The 27,606-nt window shown below is 35.7% G+C and overlaps 1 protein-coding gene across 6 annotated transcripts in view; it reads left to right on the top strand.

Annotated features, from left to right (window-relative positions):
• Positions 1–27,606, top strand: part of HHAT (hedgehog acyltransferase) — a 158,036-nt gene that overhangs the window by 88,623 nt on the left and 41,807 nt on the right. For all 6 annotated transcript variants that reach the window (XM_034427740.3, XM_087883203.1, XM_034427739.3 and 3 more), the window contains 2 exons: positions 17,175–17,376; positions 23,438–23,582. In XM_034427740.3, coding sequence (XP_034283631.2) covers positions 17,175–17,376; positions 23,438–23,582 — 347 coding nt within the window. The remainder of the gene's footprint in view (positions 1–17,174; positions 17,377–23,437; positions 23,583–27,606) is intronic.

Genomic DNA, 27,606 nt, shown 5'->3' with positions numbered 1-27,606 from the left:
GTGTTCATTTGAAATAGTTATACATTTTTGTTTTTAAATTGAGAAATAATTTCCTTCAAGATGTGATTGGTAGTCAATCTTTCAAGAAAAGTATAATGAATTTGCTTCTGTTTAAATTTTTCAGCCTTTTATCATCATTTTCAAAGCAACATAATTTTTGATGCATTCAAGTCTTTTCTTGTGAATTAAAGTGAATCTTTATGCCTTAATAATAAGAAGGGGAAAGAGAGACCAGTTTTGCTACCAGATCACACCTGGATTTCCCAGATGATAAGGAATGACCTTATTTGAGTAACTAGATCAGCCAATCATTGGGGATTGTTTCAGAAGTCACTCCATTGTCTGTTTAGACCTGACACATACCTGGCACAAGGTAAAAGCTTCATCCTGGTTTGCAAATTAATCCCCAATTTTGCTATGCAAAATGATTTGAAAAATTATGTTATTTGACACATTTCCCAATTCTTGAGCCTTTCTGCAAATGAATGAATGGTGCTGAAGATTGAAGACTTGATAAAGATCTTGCATGCACCATCTCTTTTTCTTTCTTCATAAAACATTTATGTATAATTTGAATTTCAGTTCATTGCTTCTGTGACTTTTGGGGCTGTTGCTGCAAAACAAAAAGATATTAATTAAATATTGATGTAAAGCACCTGGCATCTTGGAATTATACGCTTGCCAATGTCAGAAAAACATTCATGCCTTGGCAGCTGTACCTAACAGCAAGAAATTAGCGGGGCATTTTGGAAGAACCTTCTGAACCTATTGGGATTGCATAATATTACCTGTCATTCACTGCTGTTAACAGAGCACTCTAATAGTTATGGAATGTTTATTTGTGGATATTGTTTTCTTCCTGCAGAAAAAGGGTATCAAGATATTGAATCTTTTCTGGTTGGTTTTTTGTTGTTGTTGATTTATGATCCAGCTAATAGTTCTTGCCATGCTAAAAAAATGGAGGCAGCTCCCTTTAAGAGGTGTTTTAATAGTGCAATATATTTATTATAAATGTACAGACTTTAAGAAATATGCAGATCATAGTCATGATCAGCAACCATATTTTAAAAAGTGTTACATAGGTGATTACAGATAACCCTCAACTTTCAACAATTCATTTAGTGACCATTCAAAGTTCTAACATCACTGAAAAAAGTGACTTATAACCATTTTTCACATGTTGCACAGCCCCATGGTCATATGATCAAAATTCAGACATTTGGCAACTGGCTCATACTTATGTCAGCTGCAGTGTCCCAGGGTCATATGCTCACCTTTTGAAACCTTCTGACAAGCAAAGTCAATTGGGAAGCCAGGTTTACATAACAACCATATTATTACCAAGTTAACGATGGCAATGATTCACTTAACAATTGTGGCAAGAAAGGTCATAAAATGGGCAAAATTCATTTAACAACTGTCTTGCTTAGCAACAGAAATTTGGGGCTCAATTGTGATCATAAGTCGAGGACTACCTGTAGCAAGTACTGATAGTTTAATATTAAAAACTCATATTTATTGGTAAAAGATGTCAGTAGTTTGAGTTGGGAAGTCTGCTGTGGTCCATTACAAAATCCCAATTTAATTAAATGACATTGGGTGGAGAGCACTCTTTTGCTCTCCCATATAGATGTGTGTATTATAACACATCTAGAAAATTATAAAAGAAGACTTAATTTTACATCTCTTGCACAGATAAAACTATCTACTCTGGGAGATACAGGACAGATATTATATTGTGTTCCTTTCATGTATTAAAAATAGGTGTTTCACCACACTAAGGTAAATTAGATTGAAGAGAGTGATTATTAGATGAGTAATCCATATGAAAAATGACAGGAGAAGTGGATCATTTAATGTATTTAATAGAATAATAGACTTGGAAGGTACCTTGGAGGTCTTCTAGTTTAACCCCCTGCTCAAACAGGAGACCTTATACCCGTGATGGTGAACCTATAACACACGTGCCACAGGTGGCACGTGGAGCCATCTCTGTGGGCACGCGAGCCGATGCCCAGGTCAGATCCACTGCGCATGCCCACACGCCTCCCGCCGCCAGCTGATTTTCAGGTCTCTGCTGGGAGATGCGGGGGGGAACTCGGGGGGGGGGTCACACACGCATGCATGGGGGTGAGGGGCGCATGGGGGGTGGGGTCATGCAATGCTTGCACTCCCTGCACCCCATTTTTGGTTCCAGGAGGCTTCAGGGAGGCTGCTAGAACCAAAATGGGGGTTGTGTGTGCATGCACGGGGGGTGTTGGGAGCACGGGGGGTTGTACACACATGCGTGGGGGCAGGGGGAGTGCAGGGAGATCGTGCACGCATGTGCGGGTGGGGCCTGCGGGGGCATTGCTTTATGGGGGTTGATACAGGCGCTCGCGCTTGTGTGCTTTCGGCACCTGAGGAAAAAAAGGTTCACCATTACTGTCCTATACCATTTCAGACAAATGGTTGTCCAGTCTCCTTTTAAAAACTTCCAGTGATGGAGCACCCACAACTTCTGAAGGCAAGCCATTCCACTGATTATTTGTTCTAACTGTCAGGAAATTTCTCCTTAGTTCTAGGTTGCTTCTTCCTTGATTGGTTTCCATCCATTGTTTCTTGTCCAGCTGTCAGATGCTTTTTTTTAAAGGTTTGCTCTTCAAAGTGAAATGAAATGAGCTGAAGTTTCTTTAAGTTGTAAGAGAAACAACTGTATAAAGAATTTTTTTGTTTGATTCTCTTTATTTCTCACGGTGCCCATTTCAGGCACTTCGTTTTTCCTGCTTTTCCAACCATGAATTATGGATGGCAAAGTGCAGTATTTTGCCATTTATCTTAATGGGGTCAAACATCTTGCTCCTTTCCCTCCCTCTCCTTCTAGATCAGGAAGGCCACGTATGGTTATGATCTTTTCATATATCTTTTCCCAAGATTGAAGATTTCATTATTGTATGCCAGCATAGAGAAATGCAAAAGTCAACTAAATTCCATTCCACCCTCCTAACTGAAGATAATGATCAATGTTTATCAGTGTATGTAACAGTAACAGAGTTGGAAGGGACCTTGGAGGTCATCTAGTCCAACCCCCTGCTCACACAGGACAGCTATACTAGGGATTCGAACCGCCAACCTTTCTGATTGACAAGCTCAGTGTTTTAGCCACTGAGCCACCTAGTCAGCTCAGTATGTTTGTTTGTGTGCATGTATAGTGTCCCACAAGAAGTTCACTTCAAATACTGTGCTGCTTTGTGATAATTTTTGCCATAAGTCTCTGATCAGAGACCCAGTTTAGTAGTTAAGGCATCAGTTTAGTAACCAGGAGACTGTGAGTTCTAGTCTGTCATAGCCATAAAAGCCAGCTGGATAATTGAACCAGTCATATTGTCTCAGCTGATGACATCAAGCTCAGGAACAAGGTGGTTGGTTAGCTTTTCTCTCAAACAATGAATCAACATTTAGTTGAGCTGGGGAAAAATACTAGGAAGAAAGAAAACACATACGTCTCTGATATATATATATATACGCAACAGTAATATAGGTCTGTAAACACTCTGAAGTTCTATTATATACTAAGTGAGTCTTTGTAAACAAATGCAGCATGGCAATAGTTACACCCTGTACTCTATTTTTATGTCCTTACTTATTTGTAATCATTAACATGGGAATAAAGTAAATTGTTGCTTCTAATTTGATGACATCCCTTAACAATAGAATAGAATATTTGGAGCTCAGGGTTGAACTGTGGGGTTCTTGGTACTCTCTGAATTTGATGGTTTTCTTGTAGATGTTTTATTAGCAAACTAAGTAACATCTAACACTGATAATGTTACTTAGTTTGGTAATGAGACATCTGCAAGAAAACCACCAAACTCAAAGAACACCAAGGACCCCACATGATATCCCTTACTTGGCAGATATAAGCTACTACATGGAATGTGAAGCAGAGGAAAAACTAAGTTTCCTCAAACCTCCCTCCCACTAGCCCCAAATCATGACAGGATAATCAAGTGACTTGGCTGATGTATATAAAATTTGGAATAAATGTTGACAGTTTAACAGATTGGGCTTTTTAACTGGCAGATGGCATTAAAATATCAATGTTGTAATATGCATATTGGGAACAGAAATGGAAATGTTGCAAAACGTCCACAAAAAGGGGTTATTTATAGGAAGCACTTTTTAAGGACATTCTAATTTTGGGCTACTCCATATATGTAAGCAAAGATGAAATTTTCCTTGGCTGACACTTAGAAGTTCTTTAATTTTTGAAGGTTTTTGATTCTTACTTTTGTCAAATTTTTGAATTTCTGAAGCTGCAGAATTTCTTTAAAAAAATCAAGATATTCCAATTATGATGATAACCAATTATCTCCAATAGAATTGCAAAGTGGCTGTTTATAGTCTTAGATTCCAATTGTATATATCAGAGACTCACATACCAGCCAAAATTCAAAGAGGTTTAATCTTTTCTCCTTTCGTAGGTCAACTAGCTGGGTGCCCCAGCTCCGTTTTCACTGCCAGAGGGCTGTAGGAGGCCATTGCAGCCGAAAATGGAGTCTGGGAGGGCTGCAGGAGGCTCCATTTTCACAAGCTCCATTTTCATTGGCAGAGGTCCGTCACTGTTTCCAGGGTGGCCCGCAGGCCAGATCTAAGTACCTCACAGGCCAGATCTGGCCCGCAGGCCTTGAGTTTGACACCCTTGCTTTATATCAAGTGTGGGACATTTAGGGTCCTTTAGTTGTTGCTGAACTATAACTCCTATTTGCCCTAAATCCCTCCCTTTCATTTTATTTTAGGTAAATAATTTGATAGATTTCCTTTATTTTTGTTTTTATTTTAATCATGCTAAGTCTACCTAATGATTTATGTGTGAGCTTCCACCTCAAAATATATCTGGTCAAGGAATAAGGCCAGTGCCATGCAGGATTTTAAGATTGTGTACAGCAGGTACTTAATTTAAATTCAATGCATGGTGAAATTGTCTTATAATTAATTAAATCAGGAAGACGTAAGCCAGAATACCTTGTATTTTTCTTGATAAATAAGAACAAGCCTTTTTCTATACTGATATATCCACCATCAGTAATAATACCATGTATGGTTGAAAATTCTCTTGAATTGGTCAGTAATGATCAAAAGTTCTAAAGACCAGCTTTGACTGATATTTATGACCTCACCTATTCATGAAGAATTATAACCCATCAGAATAATCTGTCCCTGTATCACTTCAAATCTAGATTACTGTAGATCTCTTATGCATTGGGATCCCCTTAAAATGTTTACAAGCCATTATTGTGACCTGATTTCAGTGTGTCATGAACAAATAGTGCCAATCTTAAAACAGTGTTGTTGGCTTCATGGTGGCTTTTAAGACTAATTGTAAAGCTTGAAAGCCAGAATACTCAGACATCCTCCTTTCAAAATCTTGTCTTCCTCTCTTGTCTAATATGTTAATCACTGAAACGTCTCTTATGTATCCCACTTCCTAAAATAACTCATTTATGAGTTATTTTGCCAGTGATTTGTGGTCGGGCTGCCATTTGAGTTACAAATTTCTTTGTATTCACTTTTAATTTCTGCACGTTAAGCTGTTATAAAGGCACAAAAAGCACCAGCAGGTGCAAGCAATAGAGCTTGTAATAATTCTTTTTTGTAGGTTTTGGAAAGCCTCACAAATCAGTGTTGCTTATGACACTCTGTCTTCCTGTTGCCAGTGAGGGCAGTCTTCTGAATCATAAAAAGAAAGAAAATTTGAAAGTCAAGATTCTAATGTTTGTATTGCTTTTCTTTGAAAACTCTGCAAGCAAAGAGAAATTTTTTTGGCAGTTTTGTTCTATTGCTAAATTGTCCTCATAATGTAATGGAATTTTTTTCTCTTAAGATTTAATTATAGAACTGTCTTCCTGTATTTTAAATCCATATCTGATTCCTTGGAATATCTGTCATTGTCTGTACGAATTATTATTAAAAGTACAACTTAAAGATTTGTAAATTCAACTTCTGCTGTTCAAATTACTTTTGTTTTTATTAGCCCAACTGAACCGATGTAATTTATTTGTTTTCTTGGGTGTAAGAGCTGGAATTTTATATTCTCAGTAAACATTTGTTGTAAAACCCCACTAGAACATTAATTACCATCAACTGATTTATTCAGTTGAGTTTATCTGCAAAATGGCATGGTTATTGTAAGCAGCTAATCTCTCTTTTCTTTCCTCTTTTTCATTTTATTCTTTTTAGTCTCTTGGTTTAATATAGTCTTTATTTCCAGACAAAATGAGCTATGTTACAGATGAAAGATTCAGCAGTAGAATTTCTGCATCTTTTTACATGTGATTTACATGCCATTTCCCCTTCATTTGTCTGTTATCTCTTGTTCTTTGTGTGTTGTATTGCATTCTGTTTTGGATATTGAAAGGCTTCAAGTGACAGGAAAGCGAATATTTACTGGCTTTTGGCATAATTTTTGACCCAGGATTTATTATTGTTTGAAGTCATTGACTCCTTGTTTCTGGTCTAAATTCCTTTAAATATAATGGCTGCAAAACTGGCAATTAGATCACATGTTCAAAATGGCCAATATAAATTATACTCACTTTTAATTTTTAAAAATTTCATCATACCCCTCTAGTATTATATTTTATGACTGTGGACTTTAAAGTTTTATTCAGCAGAAGAAAAATCACAATTGTCAAATCACATATATCAAACATGGCATTTAACATCATTGTTGTTGTTAGTTGCGAAGTCATGTCCGACCCATCGCGACCCCATGGACAACTTTCCTCCAGGCCTTCCTGTCCTCTACCATCCCGCGGAGACCATTTAAGCTCACACTTACTGCTTCAGTGACTCCATCAGCCACCTCATTCTCTGTTGTCCCCTTCTTCTTTTGCCCTCAATTGTTCTCAGCATTAGGCTCTTCTCCAGTGAGTCCTTCCTTCTCATTAAGTGGCCAAAGTATTTCAGTTTCATCTTCAGGATCTGTCCTTCTAAAGAGCAGTCAGGGTTGATCTTCTCTAGGACTGACTTAAAATCATTAGATATATCAAAACATTTCAGTGCCAGAAGTTTGTAATCCAAATCTGTCTTCCTTTGGGCATATTCCTGAATGTAGATTTGTAAGGAAACAGAAGTGCATGTAGCAAAATACGGACAATATAAATTTCATTTGGTTGCATGGAAATCATGTGTTAAAAATACAAAAGGATTAAGCAAAAATATACCAAATGCAGGAAATAGCTAGCATTTTCAAACATTGCCATTTTCCCTCCATTAAGTGCTTAATTTCATTATAATGTACAGATTAGTTAACTAAACTGAAATTTCAGTACAAATGCTTCTGTTGAACAGAGCAATTTTCAAATTTAGAAACCAGACAGCTCTTTACTACTTGTTTTAGACTTTATCATTTAGTCTACCAATTTATCAGTAATATTACCAGTAGAGCTTCAGATTTACTTCAGATTTACTCAATCTTTTTCAATCTTTTCTAGTTAACATTTCTCCCCCTTTGGGATTTCATGTTCCTTGAAGTAACCTGTATTACTTCTCCAGTGTTTCTTCGACTGCTAGCCTCAGGTTGTGAAGACTTAAGTGGATACAGGCAACAAGTCCAGTGTATGCCAATTGAGGGCTCAAATCCCTGTCTTGTAGTATTTTTTGCCGTTCTCCAAAAAATAGCAAGAGGTCCATGATATTGTGAGCTGCAGAATAGCTCTGCAGATATAAATCATTAAATTTCAATTTAAGAATGCAAATGTAGGAAGTTAGCACCCACCCCTTTCCTAGAGGAATGAAATGTTTTGGGAAATATTAAAAAGGCAGAATATTATGTTTCCCTGGATGAGAAATGGAGAAGCATGTTTTAAAGACGAAGCAGCTCCCATCTTCCTGCCGCCACTCTTTATCCATGGGCCCGAGGCAGAAACTCAATCTTTGTCAATGGACCATCATCTGCAACACAATAGGACCCATCTAGCAACAGAAACTAACACAATAGGACCCACCTAGCAACAGAAACTCACCACATGGCACCTGAAAAGATTACATCAGCCAGCATGGCTAGCTAAGACCCCCACCCCCTGGGAGTCTGACAACCAATCAGGATACTCTTTCTGGGCCCCAGGAAGTTCAAAGCCAGAGAGGGCATAAAACCCGGGGACTCACTGCGTCTCACCCCTTTTCTGTTCAGAAACTCAAACCATGTGATCCTGTCCACCATTAAACCATCTTTCCAAGCAGTCTCCATGTTTCCAGTGTCTTTTTTCCCCACTTGGAACTGAACCCAGAAGGATATTTCTTCCTACACAAACAACAACTATTTTCAAGCATTATCAATTTCTGTTTCCAAAGTGTTCCATATGTACAAATATATGTTCTATATAGTCATGCTGAGGCTGTGATTATGTTGCAGCTTGTTTCCTGATGCAGACATTAAGATTCCTGTGCTAATATTGCCTGATTCCTGAAGAAACCTGTGCTGTCCCACTCCCCCCATGTATGGCAAGAGTTCTACAGGTGTTTATTCAACACCTCCCCTCCCCAACAGGTCCTCGGAAGGCATCCCTGTTGCACATGTCTGGATTCCAAGCTCAGTATAGCAAGAGTCACTGGGTAACCGAATCCAGTGGGCACACATGAAGTTCAGGAAAATAATCCAGGACTTAACAGTCCAAGATACAAGGCACAAGTACACAAGACACAGAACTGGGCACATTGCTCCAGCAACACTCAAGTCCTTTAGAGCAGAGCAACCCTTCATGAGAGGCGAGGTTGCCTCCTCATGAGTAGTCTAGCTGACAGGTTTCTACCTGTCTCCTCTCTGCTCTATGTGTCCTTGAATCAGTAGGATACATAGTCTTTGCCTGGAGCTTCCTGGCTGACTTGCTGCAGCTATGGCTCTCCTCCCTCAGCCTGTTCTTTGTCCAATTAACCCAGCTGAAGCTGCTCCATCAGGCTAGCATTCTCTGAGCCCCAATCCTGCCCAATACTTGGTTCCACACTTTCCTCTGCAGATTCAAATGCACCTTCCTCCTCTGAATTTGCATCTGGAGAGGGATCCAGGCAGTGGATCCAAGACAAGACCTGATTTATCTCTACAAATAACTAAGGTTACAGATGAGAAAATCTGATCTTTTTTTCTCAATTCGTTTTTTTCAACTCCATTTAGCTTCCAAATTAGTGTGGTGTTTTGTTTTGTTTTTTGTCAGCACAAAAATTAGTATGTTTGTTCACATGCATTTCCATTTGAATACAAATTCTTCCTAAAATACACCTGATTAATATTATTTTTCCTACTTCTTTCTTCTTAATATAATGCATTTCCTAAATTTCTTAGTGACTGCATTTGCACTATCTTGAGTTGTTATTTGCATTACAAAGTGTCTTCAAGTTTCCAGAAGGGTTAATTAACATTTCAAAAGAGCAAATACTTTGCCCCTCTGTTTAAACTTGTTTCCAATTCAGAAGTCCTTAAGTAAAAGAGAAAAACAAAGATCTTAGCTCAGATCCAGATGTATTTTTGAAGAAAAATCTTGGGAGTCTTCTAGAAACAGAAAGTAGAAGGTTTTTTTTTTTTTCAGTTTCCCCTACAGCTCTCTCACCACCTATTTTGATCTGCATTTTCTGCAACTCCTTATAGAATATTATTAGAATATTCTGTTCCATGAATGGGTAGTTCATTTAGAAAACCCAGAATCATCATCATCATCATCACCCCTCCTCTTCCTCCTTCTCCCTCTCCCTAACTTCAAAGCCCTTTAAGAACCCATTTGCTTCCTGACTTATTTTTGCCATTTTTATTATCTCCAAATTATTCTTATACGTTTGCAGATCATCTTCCAAAGATTTTCATGGACTTGAGCTAAATCTAGCACTTCTACAGAAAAAGTTCTTGAAAGCTAGTATGATGAATTAAGTAAGGGAAAAGAAACACATATAAAAACTGTTTTCTTTAAAAATTTGAACATAAATACCTGAAGACAGTTGGACTACTGTAATAATCTCCCTCTTCTTGATTGTTTTTTTAAAGCTGTGCAACCCTAAAATGTATAGTTACTGCTGTATGTTGACATACAGATTGTTTCTTCCTTGCTGTATCTACACCATTATGTAGCTTGCATTACTGTTTACGTTGCTGAGTTAGGGATGGGAATGGGATTATTCCTGTGCATTTACATTCAGAAGTGGTTTGACAGATGCATAGATATTGAGAACTAGCTTAAAAGCTTTAGGTTAGTTGTCTTAAGTAATCCTTTCTTATGGCCTCAGATTTAAGAGTGGATTATAATACAGCTGTCAAAAACTAAGAAGAAAAAACAACAACCATGGAACATAGTCTGATTATGATATGAAGGTTCACTGTAACTAATTTTTACAGCTGATCATGAGAGAGAATCACTTTGCCATTTTTATTATCTCCAAATTATTCTTATACGTTTGCAGATCATCTTCCAAAGATTTTCATGGACTTGAGCTAAATGAAACTTCATAAATAATTGTTTGGGTTGAGGAGAAGAAATCCATTCCCCTCAGGCCAACTGTGATTTCTCTGTAGGGCATGGTGGAAAAGAAAGCAATCAAAACCCTCTTTATTTTTGTCACTACAAAGTAGGTGCAGCTCTGAATACATATCAGAGACAGATGAATTGAGTTAAAGGTGCCAATGTTAGAATTTTCTGCACCACAAATCCAGTCTAAACCACACAGCTTTTTAAAGCTTTCATTCTCCTCAAAAAGTATGGATTTTGAAACAATGAAGTTATGTGCTTAGACTTTGAAGAATTAGGCTTGAGGATATTACCATCTTCCCCAAAAAAATAAAAAATAATACAGGTCATTAACATGATGATACACTTAAATGATGAATTATTTGATCCCTTAGGAACATTTGCGTATTAACTTCTTGATAATGAGATGGGTGGCAAATAAATTTAATAAATTAAATAAATAAATAAATAAATAAATAAATAATAAATTAACTAACTAACTAACTAATTAACTAACTAACTAACTAACTTAGTGTGTTCCAAAATATATTCCAAGATGGAAGAAAATATACTCCATCATAATATATTTAAAAGTCACTACTACTCAGAGTAGTTATTTTCTTAGTTCTACATTAATAAATCCTCTTAATAATCTGATTCACCATTAATATTTTCTTTAAATCGTGTTTGTAGGTTGAGCATTTGCAAATGACTTTAGAGAAAAATACTTTTAGCGGATTCTAAGTTTAGTTTAGAATTTTCTATAATATTAGTGAAATGATTATATTGAGGATGTGCCATCAACTCCTAGTTAATTCTTAGCAATCACAGAGATAAAATATATCTAGGATCATTTTTTCCTTTTCTAGTCTTACAGATCTTCCAATGGTACATCCATCATCTCTGTAATTGAGTCTATCCACTTCGCTGCTGGTCCTCTTCCCTTTTCTTCCACCTTTTGCTGCATTATAAACTTACCAAGAAGACTAGGGTTTTGTATCCAAAATATAATAATTTCAGCTTCGTCATTTGTGCTCAAGAGAGAATCATGGGTTGATTTCTTCAGTAGTCTATTGGTTTGCTTTCTTGGCTATCCATGGTATTCTCTAGAGTCTTCTTCAACGTCAAAGAACAAAAATGTCAATACTTGATCTATCCTACTTCTTCAAAGTCTAATTTTCGCTTCCATGATGTCAGAGGGCAAACCATTTTCTGCACAATTATAATTTTTCTTGGGTAGACATATCATGGCATCTTATATTTTTTTCTATGGACATAGTTTGCAATGTGTTTCATAATTACTGATTCTTTGCTGCTAACAATCAGTCCTAAAAGTCAAAGCTGTCATTTACTTCAGTATTTTCATTATCAATTCTAAGGCTAATTGCTATATTTCTTGTCCTTAGTTGGACTTCTTTATATTTAATCTCAGTCCCATTTTTATTGCATTCCTTGGCTTTCATTACTACAGCTTCCAGATGATTTGCATTTTTAGATAACCAGGGAAGCAACAGCTTTCAGTCCAGCTTCACAAACTGTAATAATTGTTTGTGAAGTTATTACATAACCACAAAAACAGAGTACTGTTTGATCAACTAAAGAGGTCATTTTTTTAAAAAAAATTATCGCAGGAGAGGCCCACTCTGCATGCAAGCATGGGTCCAGTTGATCTTTTCTTCCTTCATCTCCTCCCCTTAATTCTAGTCAATGCAAAGGCTAGGGGAAGCAAGAAGAGATATCCAATAGCTTATTAATATGTATACTTTTAGAAGATTTTAATTATTGGATGATTTAATTTATGGCCATCTTATCATTTTAAGAGTTATAAATGTTTCCCCTGAATTTTGAAAACTTCATTTTGATTTCTGCTTACTTGCAGTATACTTATTTGTCTGTTCAAATTCTGAAGCGTGCTGTCATATTTTTTAAAAATTCACTTAAAAGCTCTGAAATTTTTCATGTACAGTATGTATCATTTATCTTTCTGTTTCACAGGTATCTGGTAGTATAATCTCCACACTGGAAATATTTATATGATTGAGCTATACTTATTACTAATACAATCCTATTAACACATCTAATCTTAGATTTGTCTTAGATTAACAATTTTCACTTGTATTCATAGCCACAGTTTTATTGACCTGGGTGTATGCCATTAATCCTTTCATATCTTTCATAGACTTGTCGCCCTTCATTTGTTCTATAATCAGATATAGTTTGAATTGGCTTGTAAAGAATACATCAACACTTCCTTGCATTCTAGCAACACTGTAGCCATGTTCTAATATTACGTTAATATGTTCAGTGTATGTATTACCCATATTTTTATTCCACCATAACTAAAATGACTCTCAATAGCTCACATAGAAAACATATCATGTAAAACAAGTCCCGTACAAAAGCAAAAGCACAACAGTGCTAAGAATACAAAGGAAATTAAAAATGGTAACATCACATCAGGAGGCTTTTATGTGAATTGGCAACATTAAGTATCTGTCCACATAGAATCAATTGTAGGCAGATTAGACTTTGTGATGTCAATAATTGTATTGTAAGCAAAGAAAGTATTGCTTTATTTGTATCTTCAGCATGGTAGGAGTGAACAGGGGCTGCTCATTAACTCTTCAGGGGGATTGTAATTGTCAACTGAAGAGCATTAAAAGTACACGAAGATGCAGTTGGATAATGATGACTGATAGCAAAAACAAGTTTAGCAAAATTACAAGAATGCACAGTACTTCATAATGAGCTTCTTTGAAAGAACAATGGATTGTGAAGCCTAAAATTATAGTTATTAAGCAACAGAGTTTAAAGGTATAAGCAAATTCTTCCAAGAATTATAATGTTATGCTGTTGCTGATATTATTCATCCTTCCTGGATTTTGTAAGAAATTGGAAGAGGTTGTTGAATGTGTAAGTTTCCATTTAATGTCATTCTTAACTTTTTTCAGAAATTAAGTTTGTGATACAGCAGGGATTTGAAGGGTAATATTTACATAATCTGTCCAATTCAGTAATGGGTATCTAGTGAATTAAAATTATGATGTACTTTTTAATTGGAACAGCTTGCTGGCAGGAGATAAGATGACTTAAAAAGCTGCCCAGTTTTGAAAAAGAAGCAATGTAGTTGTAAAAAAAAGTCCCGTGGTATAGGCAATCAGTGCAAATTCTAGTCTCATTTTCAATTAACACTTTAAAATGTTTGTTATTTTTGTGGCATTGCAATTACATTTTAAATTGGCATCATGGCTTTTATTTAGATAAGAATATGTAGGTTTTGTACATAATATGCAAAGATAGCTCCCTAGAGAAGGTTCTAATGTTGGGAAAGGTGGCCAGAAAGAGAAGTGGATGACCAGAAATGGATGAGAAGTTGATGAACTCAGTTACAGGGGCTATGAGTGCATCATTGGAAGACCAATGGAAACTTAGGGACAAAGCATCATGGAGAAAATCTATCTAGGTCATGTTGATGACTCATAATCAGTCAGAGAATATGTGGGTATGGATATGATCTCTAATCTTCACTCATATGTTTATACAGAAAGTGATATCAATCTACATTATGAATTATTATAGTTTAAATATTTACAGCACAATTTTTACAACTTCACACACACTGTGTCATCATAACACTTGGAAGAATTGGCTTATATTTTCAAATGTTAGTAGTCATAATATTAGACTTCAAAATCAATTTGTCCTTTCAAGGAAGTTCATCATGAAGAATATATGTACTCTGTGTGTGTTTAATATAAAGTATATATTTACAATGCACTATATACTATAATTCCTAGAATCTGACCAGATTAAGACTGTGTATGATTTTTATGAATAAATCTTAAATAAATTTTATGAATCTCCAGAAAAGGTTCAATATGATACATGGAATTATATTGCAAATATTGTGATTTTGACTTGCTGAATTTATGTGTGAACACCTACTTTCTAAACTATATCATGCATACACCATTTGTTGATGGAAAAATGTGCATTTTTCTGATAACTTGGGTAAGAATTATTAAGTCTAAATCTGCAGCTTAACTTAATTGCTCTGAGTCCAAAAGCTATGCAACATTTGCTTTCAGAGTCTTTAGGCTGGATCCTGCCCTTTGTCAGTGTCAAGAGCCACATTTATCATGTGGCTCTTGGCAATAATTTACCCATGTCCCCGCAAGGACACACCTCCACATTTTTTAAACAAAATAAAATTAAGCCTGCACAATTAATCAACTACATGTATTAGAAATAAAAGTCTGAAATGGATTCCTTTTCCTCTGAGAAGTCACTCCGGGAGGAATAGTCAATGTCATATAAACTGGACCATAATTGAAAATACAGTTTTTAATTAAAGCTGTTTTTAGCCTATTCCCGGGTATAGTCTCATCAGTGCAGTAATAGTAGTGGTGTTCTCTGATGTTAAGCAGGCTAATTTTTGCTATAGTTAGAAGATGTTTTTCATGGAAAATAATGAACATGAATGATCATTTAAGAGCCAAGATTGTACTCTGAGGGATTTACTGTACTAGCTAATAGCATTAAAAACTTCCATTGATTTTAGCAGGCTTGAAATCTCTACAATGATACAAAAATGCATAGCATTGTACCTATTTACTTATCAAGCATGTTACCATATTTGAAGAAGGATCTGCCCTTCCTCAGTTTGAGAAGAAATTAACTGGATCATCAGTGGGTAAATGTGATGTTCATACTATATTTTTGATTCAGGGGTAGGAACACAACATAACAAAATTTATTACAGCTAAGTAACCAGAAGAAAGAGAAAAGTACAACAAAGTATCCAGGTATACTGTATACAGCCTAGATAATTTATGTAAATTTAAGATAGCTGATTTAATTAACTAACGCCATAAAAACATTCTTTATAAAAGTTATATACTCTATTTGGTACTATTTTACAGTCTTTGTCTGAGTGCATGTATGAATAAAATAGAGGAAATAAAATGGAAGAAGTAAACAACTTTATAGTATAAAACATTAAGGTTGGACAAAAGATTTTTCCTTGATGAGCTTGCTGTATGACTTCAGAACAAATTTTGCAACTTGTGGTGCATTATTAATGGGTCAAGATAAAGCTATCTAGACTGTCCTTTATACCTTTTAATATAGGGCGTTTTACTTCCATGTCTGGCTTGCTCACAGAAAAAGCAGCTTAGAAGCATGTGAGTCATTGATTCCATTTCCCACTTTCTGCACTGACAGAGTCTTTCTAGGTATGGAATCTTATTATATCTGCTTTACAGTATTGCAGAGGGAAAATATTAATATATGGCCTTGAAAAGATGTATCTACGATGGTTAAAAAAGGGTTTTTTAAATTATTGACCTGAGCATCATTACAGTAGGCAACCACATATGCCAATGTCTTCATGGATATCTTTCTTGCTGCTAACCAGGCTACCTGTCCCTACCTGCTTTTTAAAAAACTATTTTCATGAATGAAGGCAAATATACATGTTGCAGGATAAACTTGCAGGATCCAATCTGAGTCAGACACCAGGACCAGAGGTTTAGTGTTCTGAGCTTTCGGATTCATACTGGAGCCCATCCTTAGGGAACTTCTTTCTACCAGAATGTGTGCTTTGAACTATTCTATGTGCAGTATTTATGTGGTGCCTGGTTGTGTGTGGCTTTTTATTTGTTGATTGGGGTGTTGATGGCTTCCCAGGCTTCAATCATTTCCCTGGCTACCTTTGTATCCGCTCGGCCAACAATCTTAGTAGCTTGAATTTGAAATTGAATGTATGTCCTTGTTCATTGCAAAGTGAAGCTACCAATGAGCTTGGGTCTCCTTGTTTGACCACTCACTTGTGTTCTTGCATTCTGGTGGTTAGCTTCCTCCTCCATCTGTGCTACATAGTCACAGAGGCAATCCAAGCGATCTTTGTGTCACTATTTCACTCTTTTTTAACTTGCCCTGTATTCTGTAATTGTTTTTTACAGAAGTTATCCCATTTTTGCCATTCTCCCTGCCAATTTGTTTTAAGACTAAGAAAATGCAGAATGCCATGTTATCAGGATCCTTGATGAGTTACAGAAAGAAAAAAAACCTTAATTCTGCATTCTCATCATCTAGTCCAAATCTGAAGTATACGCACAGCACTAGTGAAAAATAATATTTTAAAAATCTAGTTAACAAGTGTTTGAATTATTTGTAATAAAGGAGGGAGATTGTATAATAGCTAGGATTTGGATAAAAGAATTCATTTTCATTGGAATATTCATGCAAAGCAGCAGGATGCTGTAGAAATGAGAAGAGGGAGAGAGGTGTGGGAAAACAGGCAAAAACTATCAGCAAACAAGGAAAAGTGGCTGCTGCTACTTTTGCTAGTGGCACTTTTGAGTGTAAACCTTCATTAAAACAAGAAAAAGAACTTTTCTCATAAAAAAAAAGATTGGATTTACCTCCACTTTTCCAAACAAGAAACAAGTAGAGGCTCACAGATCAGTTGTGGGTCCACTGAAAGTGATATAGGACAAGAGTTTGGTGGTACATCATCTGCAGGGAAAAAAGTGTTTTGACATTTGTTAAAAATGTTATGATTTGGTCTGCTTGAGAAACTAGAGTGGATTGCAAATATAACATGTCAAGTAATTAGTCAAGAGAAAACTTTATCATTAATAAAAACAAGAAACTCTTGGAAAGCTTATATCTAATTACTTCTATTTTTAATTTCTCTGGCAGGTATATTTATGTCCCAATGGGAGGATCTCATTGCAGCATATTTAAGATGTTGTTTTCGACTGCCATCACATTTGCTTTTGTAAGTTACTGGCATGGAAGCCATAGCTATCTTTGGTCCTGGGCTGTGCTTAATTGGCTTGGAGTAACAGCTGAAAATGGAGTGAAGAGGATTGTTTCTGTTCCAATTGTCCATAATTTTATTGTAAGTTAATTCTTTTTCATGTTTCTAAGAATCGTATTTAAGTTTAGGATTAAATCTGACGTGTGTTTTCTGAAAACTTCCTGAGCAGGTTGAGTACTTTTTAGAACTGTTTCTATACCTATGAAATTAGTAGTTCTCCAAAGTGTATGGGGTGGCGCAGTGGCTCAGTGGTTAAAACACGGCTTGTCATTTGGAAAACTGGAAGCTCTGGTTTAAGACTCAAGCTTCACATGATGGAGTGAGCTCCCATCCTAGCTCCAGCTCCTGTTAACCTAGCACTTCAAAAGCATACAAATGCAAGTCAGTAAATGGGTGCCACTTCAGTGGGAAGATAACAGCATTCCATGAGACCATGCTGGCCACATGACCATGGATACGTCTTCCGAAAGTGCTGGCTCAATGGCCTTGAAATTGATATGAGCATCGCCTCCTATAGTCAGGAACAACTAGCTGAGTGAAAGGCTTTACCTTTTTACCAGAGTCTACAAGAGCAGAAAGTTCCACTTTCTGCTCAGAATCTGAAGTAACAATAATAGAAATAATTAAGTATGCTTGCCTACTTAATGTTCTTGGTTGGCTGAGTTCTCAAATGGTGGATGGCCACCTTTTGGAGCTCTGAGGAGGGGAGAATGGTGCCTGGGAGAATCCCAGGCATTATCTGGGATTGAGCTAGGCAATTATAGGCTTTGTATTCCATTGATTTACAAATTCTGCGTCTTATTATTGTGATCACTGCTGTTCTTTTATTGGGCATGATCTAGCTATGTGTCCAGGACAATAGTCCTTGCTGTTTTGGTTGTCCCATACTGCCCTCATTGTTCTGCCATGCTGGGTTGGGTGGGATTGTATGGGGAAGACATTGTAGGTTCTTTTTTCTTTCCTGTTTCTCCCTAGCCTCAATTCTTCCAGCTGGCCATCTATAATTACACAATGTTGAAAAAGCTCTTCCATAGTATTTTGGGCTTCTTGCCTCACTAGCTCGTCTCTCAGTTCATTGGCCAGCCTTTCTCTGAACTGATCAATTAATGCTAAGTCATTCCACTCTACATCACCATCAAGTAACTTAAAACTGAAATATATGCTCATACTCTTCTCTGTCCCTGCTTGAACTTCCAAATGTCTTGTTCAGTAAGCATTCATAGTTATGATGATAATGAAAAAGTAGCTGCACAACCTTGCATTTGTGACTTCCATAGGACTGTAAAGCAAAGGAAAGCTAAAGTAAGATCATAATTTTCGCTTAATGAGTTATCAGTCCCAACTGTAATCATGAAATGAAGAGCACCTGTAGTAGTTTAACAGAATAACAGAGTTGAAAGGGATCTTGGAGGTCTTCTAATCCAACCCTCTGTTCAAGCAGGAGACCCTATACTATTTTCAACAAATGGTTCTTCAGTCCTTTCTTAAAAGCCTCCAGTGTTGGAGCATGTTCAACTTCTAAAGGGAAGTTGTTCCGCTGATTGATTGTTCTTACTGTCAAAAAGTTTCTCCTTAGTTCTAGGTTGCAACCAATCCTTGCATTTATAACATCCATAGGTCTGTAAAGCAAAGGAAAGTTAAAGTAAGATCATAACTTTTGCTTAATAACTGAGTTACCAGTCCCAACACTGATCACTAAATGAAGAGTTCTTTGAATGAAAAGAATGTAAATGAAAAGTTCTTTTGCAGTAGTGCTGACCCTGTCAAGCCATTAAAGGGAGTGGCTTGGGAGGAAGGTGTTGGAGGAAACAAGGCAGGATATGAGAGCTTCTTAACCTCCTTAAAGGTAATTGGAGGACATGGAAAATGGTTATACTTCAGTTGCCTGGGCCTTTGGCGTCATCATATTGCTCATGTGATACTAGGCAACCGCAGGCAGTCTATTGAATGTGGAGATGGCTGATTCTGTCAGTCATGCTATATGATCACAGCCATTGAGAAAGACCAGGGATAATAAATTATAGCAATAATTTATTTTTCTCTTGAAATGTTTCAAAAGATGTAAAATGGATCCTTGTTTAATCATTTTAAAACATGTAGATGCTGGTTAATGGTGTAGGTGATCAATCAGCATCTTTGTCTTGTGAAAGGAACAAGTAGCAACTATTAATAGAAAATCTGATGGCTGGCGGGTTAGGCCTGCATTCTTATCCTCCTATTTCTGTGCGGTGAACTGTTTAATCCTGGTTTAGCAAAGAAGAAGAAACAGCTGCATGGCGCCACAAGCAGTACATGTTAAAATTTCATGGATAGTGGCTGAAAAACTGGAGATGAGGTGAAACTAGACTGAAGTAGGAATTAGCAAAAGAATATATATCGCTGTAAAATATCAAGTAAACTAGGAAGAGATCCCACAAATGATATCCAAAGGTAGAATTCAGTTGCTGTTTTTGCATTTCTTTTTTTAGGAGAATCAAGAAATAACCATTCTTTTTGCACCATTAGCTACTCTTATCTGTTGTTGAAACAAGCCATAAGAGTTTAGAAAGAAGGGACTACCAGATTTTCAGTAAGCTTGGTGGAGAGTTGCAGTGGGAGAGAAAATTGGCTCCTTTTATGCCCACTGACAGAAGAAATTCTGTAATTGACGAGTTGCCTTCAGCAAGTTATATAAAAAATGAGCAACAAGCAAAGCTGCATAAAGATGAGTAATGTAAGGGTTGGCTGAAATTCATCTCAGCTGAAAATTCTCTAGAATTCTTTTCATGACTTTTGCTTTAGAGGAAAAAACCCTAAGCCTTTGTCCAATAGATCAGAGTTCCCCAACCTTTCCAGCTTTGCAGATTGGTAGGGCGTGGGGATGGTTTTGCATGAGCTTTGTTATTCTGTTAAATTGCTACAGATAGTCTTCATTTAGGTACAGTGGGACTGATAACTCAGTTATTAATAGCAATAGCACTTTGAATTATATAGTGCTTCACAGCACTTGCCAAGCAGTTTACAGAGTCAGCATATTGCCCCCCAAAAATTGGGCCCTCATTTTACCAACCTGGGAAGGATGGAAGACTGAGTCAACCCTGAGCCAGTGAAAATCGAACTGCCAAACTGCTGGCAGCTGACAGTCAGCAGGAATAACCTGCAGTACTGCATTCTAACCCTTGCGCCACCACAGCTCTTAAGTGAAAGTTTTGGTCTTACTTTAGCTTTCCTTTGCTTTACAGTCCTATGAAGATCATAAATACAAGGATTGGTTGTGCAGCTACTTTTTCATTAGTATCATAACTATGAATGCTTACTGAACAGGACATTTGGGGATGCTGTAATGGTTGTAAGTGTGAAAAATGGTCGTGTCACTTTTTCAGTCCCATTGTAACTTTGAACAGTTGCTAAATGAACTGTTGTAATTTGAGGACTACCTGTAGTTTGGATTTTAAGAAACTACCCATTGCAATGAACAGAGAGGTTGTAGACTCTTAAACTACAGAGATATTTGCATTTGCTCTATGATCAATTATCCCTAATTACTAGTCAATTACTACTTCTTCTCTGGTAACATAGTCAAAACTAATAAATATCTTTATGCTTGTCATGTATGAAATGTGGAATCCTAGAAGATAATTAAATGGGTATATTTATGAATTAATTAAAAATGTCCTGCCCAACTGCACATCACAAGGCATTCAAACACATTTTTCTTTTTACAATTTTAAAAAAATGACTGTTTTTAGCATTCCTATATCAACGTTGTTGATATGTTGTTCAGGGTTTGGAAAAGAAATCAGTATGTGTATTTGAAATATGACAGCTGGAGAAACTTAGCTAAATTTAGCACAATGATTGAGAATATCATGCTGTTACAGTTCTTGTGCAAAACAAAAGCAGGTAGCACTGGAGTTGTTGCACAACTGTGATTTTCATGGTTACAATATTTTGCCAGTACATGGAAAGTCCAGTGGCATTGTACTGATGTAGATTGCTAATCTTAAATCACTAATGTGGCTAGATACTGCACAGCCATCCTTTGTAAACTGGACTGCTTCTCCTTTCCTGGCTAGGAGTCAGCAATAGCTGATAATAAATGTCTGGGTTTGTCTTTTCTTTCCCTTATTAGTGGTTGCTAGGTACCACAAAATATTCTTACATTGGATTAACTAATATCCCCAAAAATTGGATCATAACAATACAGGGCATAGGAGATAGAAAGATGAATTTCTATCTGATGAAAGATAATGTGCTATTTTTACTCACAAGAGTACCATAGTCTGGTTGTCATTCATTTTTTACCTTAGAATTTGATATTTAAAGAACACATGAAATCATATTTTCCAACAGAAGCTGCCTTTTCTGTTGTTCGTGGAGTTCCCGGAAAACTATGAAAGGAATTTGTATTCTGGCATATCATTAGGCATGGCCCTTTTGAGACCTTTCTCAGAAGTTGGCAGATGATATTCATATGCAACATCTTTTCTATCAGCCAGGCACATCCTTTGCTTAAATTCCAGGTTGCATTCAGTTTGTTTTGATGGAAAGGCTCCATAGCCAAATATTCACTACCATTTCTCATTCAAGCAGTGCTGAGTCATGCTGTACATTGACTTCCAAGAATTGCAGACATTCCACATTTGAAGCAAATTGTTATACTCATGTGTTTCTTTCCTATGAGATCCTAAGCCTTCCATTTTCATCACAATTCAAAACATCAGAATGCGTATGATTAAAACAGCTATTTGTGCTCTTTGCAGTTTTTAAGCATTTAAGAGCAAGTTTTCTGACATATAAAGTTTTTATCACAGAGGCAGTTATTAAAATTGGCCAAAATTAAATTATCTGTTTATTTAAAAATGAATAAATAGTTATCACTGCTTATGGCACAGGCTACAAACTGGGACCTCTCATAATGACAGTTCTGTTAGAGCTTAGCTTCTATTAGCTCTTTCTCAACAAAGAATATAAAAATGCATATTACAATGTAATTAAACATATAGATAATCCATCCAACAATATAAAAAACATGTCTATTAAGGGGGCCACATCCGCACTACCCCCAAATCCTGGGAGTATATCTAGATTTTCAGGGCCTTGTGATGTGCCCTGGGGATGGGGATCACAATAATTTCTGTAATTATCTTATACCAGAGGCCATGACAGAAAAGGAAGGTTTCCTAGGTTCTGTTAGATGGCATTGTTTAATTGAGGGGTTCCAGAGCATATCAACTTGGTTAGCTCTTGCCAAGCAAGTAGATACCATGGAAAAGTTATAGGCAAAACAAGATAGTGAATATTCTGCTATTTGATTTTTGTTATTAAAACTATGTACTAGATTAGAAACAGGCTTATGTATTCCTAAAATTCAAAAAGAATTTATATTTAATATCAATATACATTATTAAGACATATTTGAGATCTATAGCACATCAGATAGGAACATTTGAGAATAATTGTATTCAGGGCTATCTTCTATCAAATAAAAAGTTAATAATAAATTAAAACTGTAATGCACTCAATTTGGTGATTAAAAGATAAAGCAAGTGTTGAAAAAGTGTCAGGAGAAACAGAATGATGATTCCCTTACACAGTTGTTCAGCTTTAGTCTCACCTGCTCAAGATTGACTCAGTCTTCCATCCTTCTGAGGTCTGTAAAATGAGGACCCAGATTGTTGGGACAATATGCTGACTCTATAGACCACTTAGAGAAGCACTGTGAAGTGGCATATAAAAAAGTATTATTGCTATAGGAAAATGCAGAAAAAGCGAAATAAGACTTTTGCTTCAACAAAGAAAGCTACAAATTTGTAAACTTCCTGCCAAAGAGGGGGAAAAAAATATCGTTGTCCCTCTCTCTGTCATACACACACACACACACACACACACACACACACACACAGGTTGACTTGAATTAACTGCTATTCAGACTAATCTAAAGACAACTTTCAGAACTAGAAGCATTTAAATACAATTCACAAAGCCACTGTACTTTGAATATTACAAATTTTCACCTGAAAATTATTTCTGGAATGTTTTAACACAGTGCCAACATCCAGGTAATATTTAATCTGGCAACAACAAATAGACATCAGTTAATCCAGCATTAAAATTTTGCTAGCTTTTGTTTTAAGCTGTCTTTTAATTTTTATCTTTTTAGAACCGGGTTTTATCCCCAAGAGGGATTCGTCGATTCCATGCAGCAATGGCAGCTGTATCCACCACATTCTTGATTTTTTCCAACCTTATCTTTCTTGGTGGAAACGATGTTGGCAGAATTTATTGGAACAAGATCTTCAAAGAAGGCAAGTCAAGTAATTTTGAATTTTTATTTAATACATTGCTGTTCTATCTTAATTTTGATACTATAACAACAATAATAACATTCATTTGGCTTGTGGCTTTGAAACTGATTTTTGTTTTTATTTTATTTTATTTGAGATGCATTTTCTATCAAAACTGTATTCAGATCCTGATGGTAAAAACTGCAATAAATACTGCTTTGTGCAATTTGAATCTAATTTAGTGAATTTATCAAACAGCAAATTATTTGTTAGTTTAGCATGAAGAGTGAGGTAAAAAATAAATATTTCATCAGTGAAGAATATATTAGGATAAGAGTTATATTTTATATAATCGAACTGAAGAATTGTAAGAGTTTTTATAGTCTTTTGAAATTATAACATTGAACATTCAGAAAGCTATGCAGCATAGGGCTGAACTGCAATTAGGAGCATGTGAGAGCACAACAGCAATAGTTCTGCAGCTGTGTTAGTAGGCACATCTTTTCTTAGGATTTCTTAGCTGCCCCCTTGCAAACAGATGCAGAGTTTGTGTTTCCATATGCTTCACAGCATTTTGTTTTTGAAATAAAGCATTGCCCAGCCAAATATAAAATATTCAGATTGTTCAAACTCCTACATATCATAATTCTTTCTTTTATTTACTGCATTTTACTCCTTTGTAATTTCAGTATATAAGGAATTTTATTACCAGTTTTAAAAAGTTGTGGGGTTGTTTAGTATTCTTATTCCAAGAATTTAGAATTTTTATTCCAATGAATGGCTGATGGTGAATAAAACCTTAAGTAGCCTTATATATGATATGTGCTTGGCATAAGCAGTTGGTACCTGTTCAAATGATACACAGTGTACACTCACTTTCTTCAGTTCAAGGTTTCGAGATAACAGGGCTACAATGTGTTCAGCTGTCATGACAGCTCCATATATTCCTGTGATGCTACACTGAAAGCTGTTAGATTAATTAGTGCCTTTATGGAGATTTCTCCGAATCTGTTATTCCAAGAAACTAAATCTGTCCCCCTTGTTGTCCTTCCTGAAGATCCTAAATATTTCCAGTCCAATATATGTTTGTGATATTTATGTCTTTATGAAATGTGTTTGAATCTAGGAACAATTATGACTTTTCATTTGAGTACTTTTATTTCCTTTTGGCCAATTCCTTTTGGCCAATAGACATGTGTTTTTCATGTAATTAGGCACATGATTTTGAATGACAAGATTTTGTACAATTGGTGTGAACCTAAGAATGCCCTGTATGAAATCACATATACATATTTTCCTGACATGAAGAGGGTCTTACCTCTGTTGGAAGTCAAGTAGGATAGTTTTATCTCTTTGTCATTATCTTTTTCAGTCCCAAATTGGGCTTGAACTTCTGAGAAATTTCACCAGTCCTATCAAGCCTGGCTTTGCTTTTACAAAATTTATCTGTTAAATTTGACTGACAGAGCCATTCATTTTAACCCAAATTTGAGTTAGAATAAAGAAGCTAGGGAATTGGTCAAGAGCAATTATTATTCTCTGCAAGAACTTGAAAATAAGGTTAATTGCCCTGTTATTTACTTCCTGCTATGAATTCTTACCTTTCTATATATGTGTAAACCCAATAATGGCTGAACATATATTATAGTTACGTTTTGCTTAATTCTGCATTTGAGAAATTTTATGCAAACCAATCTGCTGCTTGCTTCTCATTAAGATTATGATTTTTAAATTTTGTTTCTTATTTTTATAAATAATTCAGAGTAACAAACATTGCTAATACTCCTTCATCTTCCTATTTTCCCCACAACAACAACCCTGTAAGATGTGTTGGGCTGAGAGAGAGTGCCTGGACCGAAATCACCCACCAGGCTTTCATGCCTAAAGCAGGACTAGAACTCACACTAGAAACTCAGCCCAGTTTCTAGGCTTTACCAGTAGACCAAACTGGCTCTCATAATATTCATTGATTTTAATTATTAAATATTAATTATGTAATCATAATTTAATAATTCCATTATCATTTAATAATTTAAATCAGTTCTCATATATATTGCAATGTAATTCTTACTTGTTTAAATATGGGAATTAAGTAATATTTGGAATAAATAAAATATTTTGTAAAACTAATAAATTAATATTAATAAAATACAGTTGGAATGGTTTTCTTCCAAAGGAAAAGCTTTTACAGCCTTTTGAGAGAAGCACATCCACGTATATGCATTTCTTACAATTTTTGACAGTTCTTTTTTTTTAAAGTTTAATAGAAAACAAGCAGAATAGGCTTTGGAATGACTCTGACATGGATACACTGGAAAGAAAATAGTGTATCCCTTGATCTTTGTCACATAGCTTTATGTAACTTGCTCTTTGTTTTGATTCTTTGTATAAAAATAGAAAGCTAGTCATTTTCATGGTAAATTAAGAATAATATTTTAAAAATAATTTACAGACTATTTTTAGAAATAAGACATGAAAGCATGATTTGCTCTGAGATTACCAGAGTGTCTTCTCTGTTCAGGCTTCTGTTGAATGAAATTATTTTGGACAGGCATTGCATTTACAACCGATCTGGAAGACTGCAATTTTAAATCAAGGAAAGCTGTGTAGATTTATAAGCAGCTGTCCTAATCTATATTTATAGATTCTCATTTTGCAGTGGGATTTGTTGTTCTAAAGTCTGCAAAAGTTCTGGAATAGCTGCCTTCAATTTTTACCTCAGATTTGGCTTCCTTGTTCCGTGAAGCCTTGTGACTAACAACTACTATGTATACTAGAAGAGAAGCAAAATGGACTGTTTTGAATTAGAATGTTAATTAGCCATCTATTGTTTTCATTTAATAAATTGTGGTGAGGGAAGCTTTGGGATCATCCTATTTAATTCTAGGAGCTGGAGCAGGTTATATTGGAGCACAGGCATTATCATTCCCCAACATGCAGTTAAGGTGTTCAGAGATTGACATTTGACAACTGCAGGAGGGCCATAATCCAGTGTTCTACTCAGTAGCAGAAACACTTACTGAAAATATCATTGTTAATTCTGCTCTACTTCCAGGTTTTCTTTTATCTGAACCATTTTTTTAAAAGATGAGAAATAAAGCATTCATAACCATGATGATCAAATGAGACATTTCAAAGATTATCATTGCGTAATGATTTTGTCCTGGATTGGCCAGTACATTAGAGAGAATATGACAGCAGCCTCCAAGAGGTAGATGTTACCGCCAGTAAAATGGAAAGCTGTTTTCAGTTAACATGTACATATTTTTGTTTTCTTATGATTTGAAAGCACCATAGGAATTATCATTTGAAATCTACACCTGGGCAATTTCACATAATTGTATAAAAGTGGAAGTGTTAGATATATTCATACTAATTATTGTGCTGAGGAATAGCAGTAAAAGGCCACTAAGAGGTTTATGTAAAAGCTAGCATTTTCTTTTTAAGCTTGTTAAATTAAAAGGAGTAATAAATTAGACATTCAGCTGATGTGAATGATATAAAGTTCTGAAAGGATATGATCGTGGACAAATAGCTGAGCTAAGTAAATGCCTGCCACTGGATGAAATCAGAATTGAAATTGAATGTGGGTAATTTGTAAATCAAACTGTGGAAATCAGATCTTCTGAACAGCAGAAAACTGTTCCATGAGTACTTACAATTATCTGAGATGACTAATTAACCTTAGGTAGAACTTCCCAATAACTCACAGGGAATGAATGGTTTTTAGTCTAATCATTTCAGGGTGAAGGGCTTGTACACAAATATGATTTTTTAAAACATTATTTATTTAGACATCTAAAGAAATCAAGTGTAAATGTTAGGCACATCTAATAAGACAGATTCTTAAGTGTTGTGTATTGATTCAGTTCATTACAGGATGGATAAAAATGGATAATTTAAAAAAATCAAAACAATCAGATTTTTTTAAAAAAAATATTTAAATCGGACTTTTTAAAATAAAATTTATTTTAATAAAATGCTTTTGGAGTAAAAATCTATCTAAAGATAGTTTTCTATTTAAGATACATTAATAATTTAGTTT

Source organism: Pantherophis guttatus, chromosome 1 (assembly GCF_059756535.1).
Source record: "Pantherophis guttatus breed Tessera chromosome 1, ASM5975653v1, whole genome shotgun sequence".
In the NCBI taxonomy this organism is placed as follows: domain Eukaryota; kingdom Metazoa; phylum Chordata; class Lepidosauria; order Squamata; family Colubridae; genus Pantherophis; species Pantherophis guttatus.
Note: the sequence above shows the minus strand (reverse complement) of the source record. Positions and strands in the feature narration are given on the sequence as shown.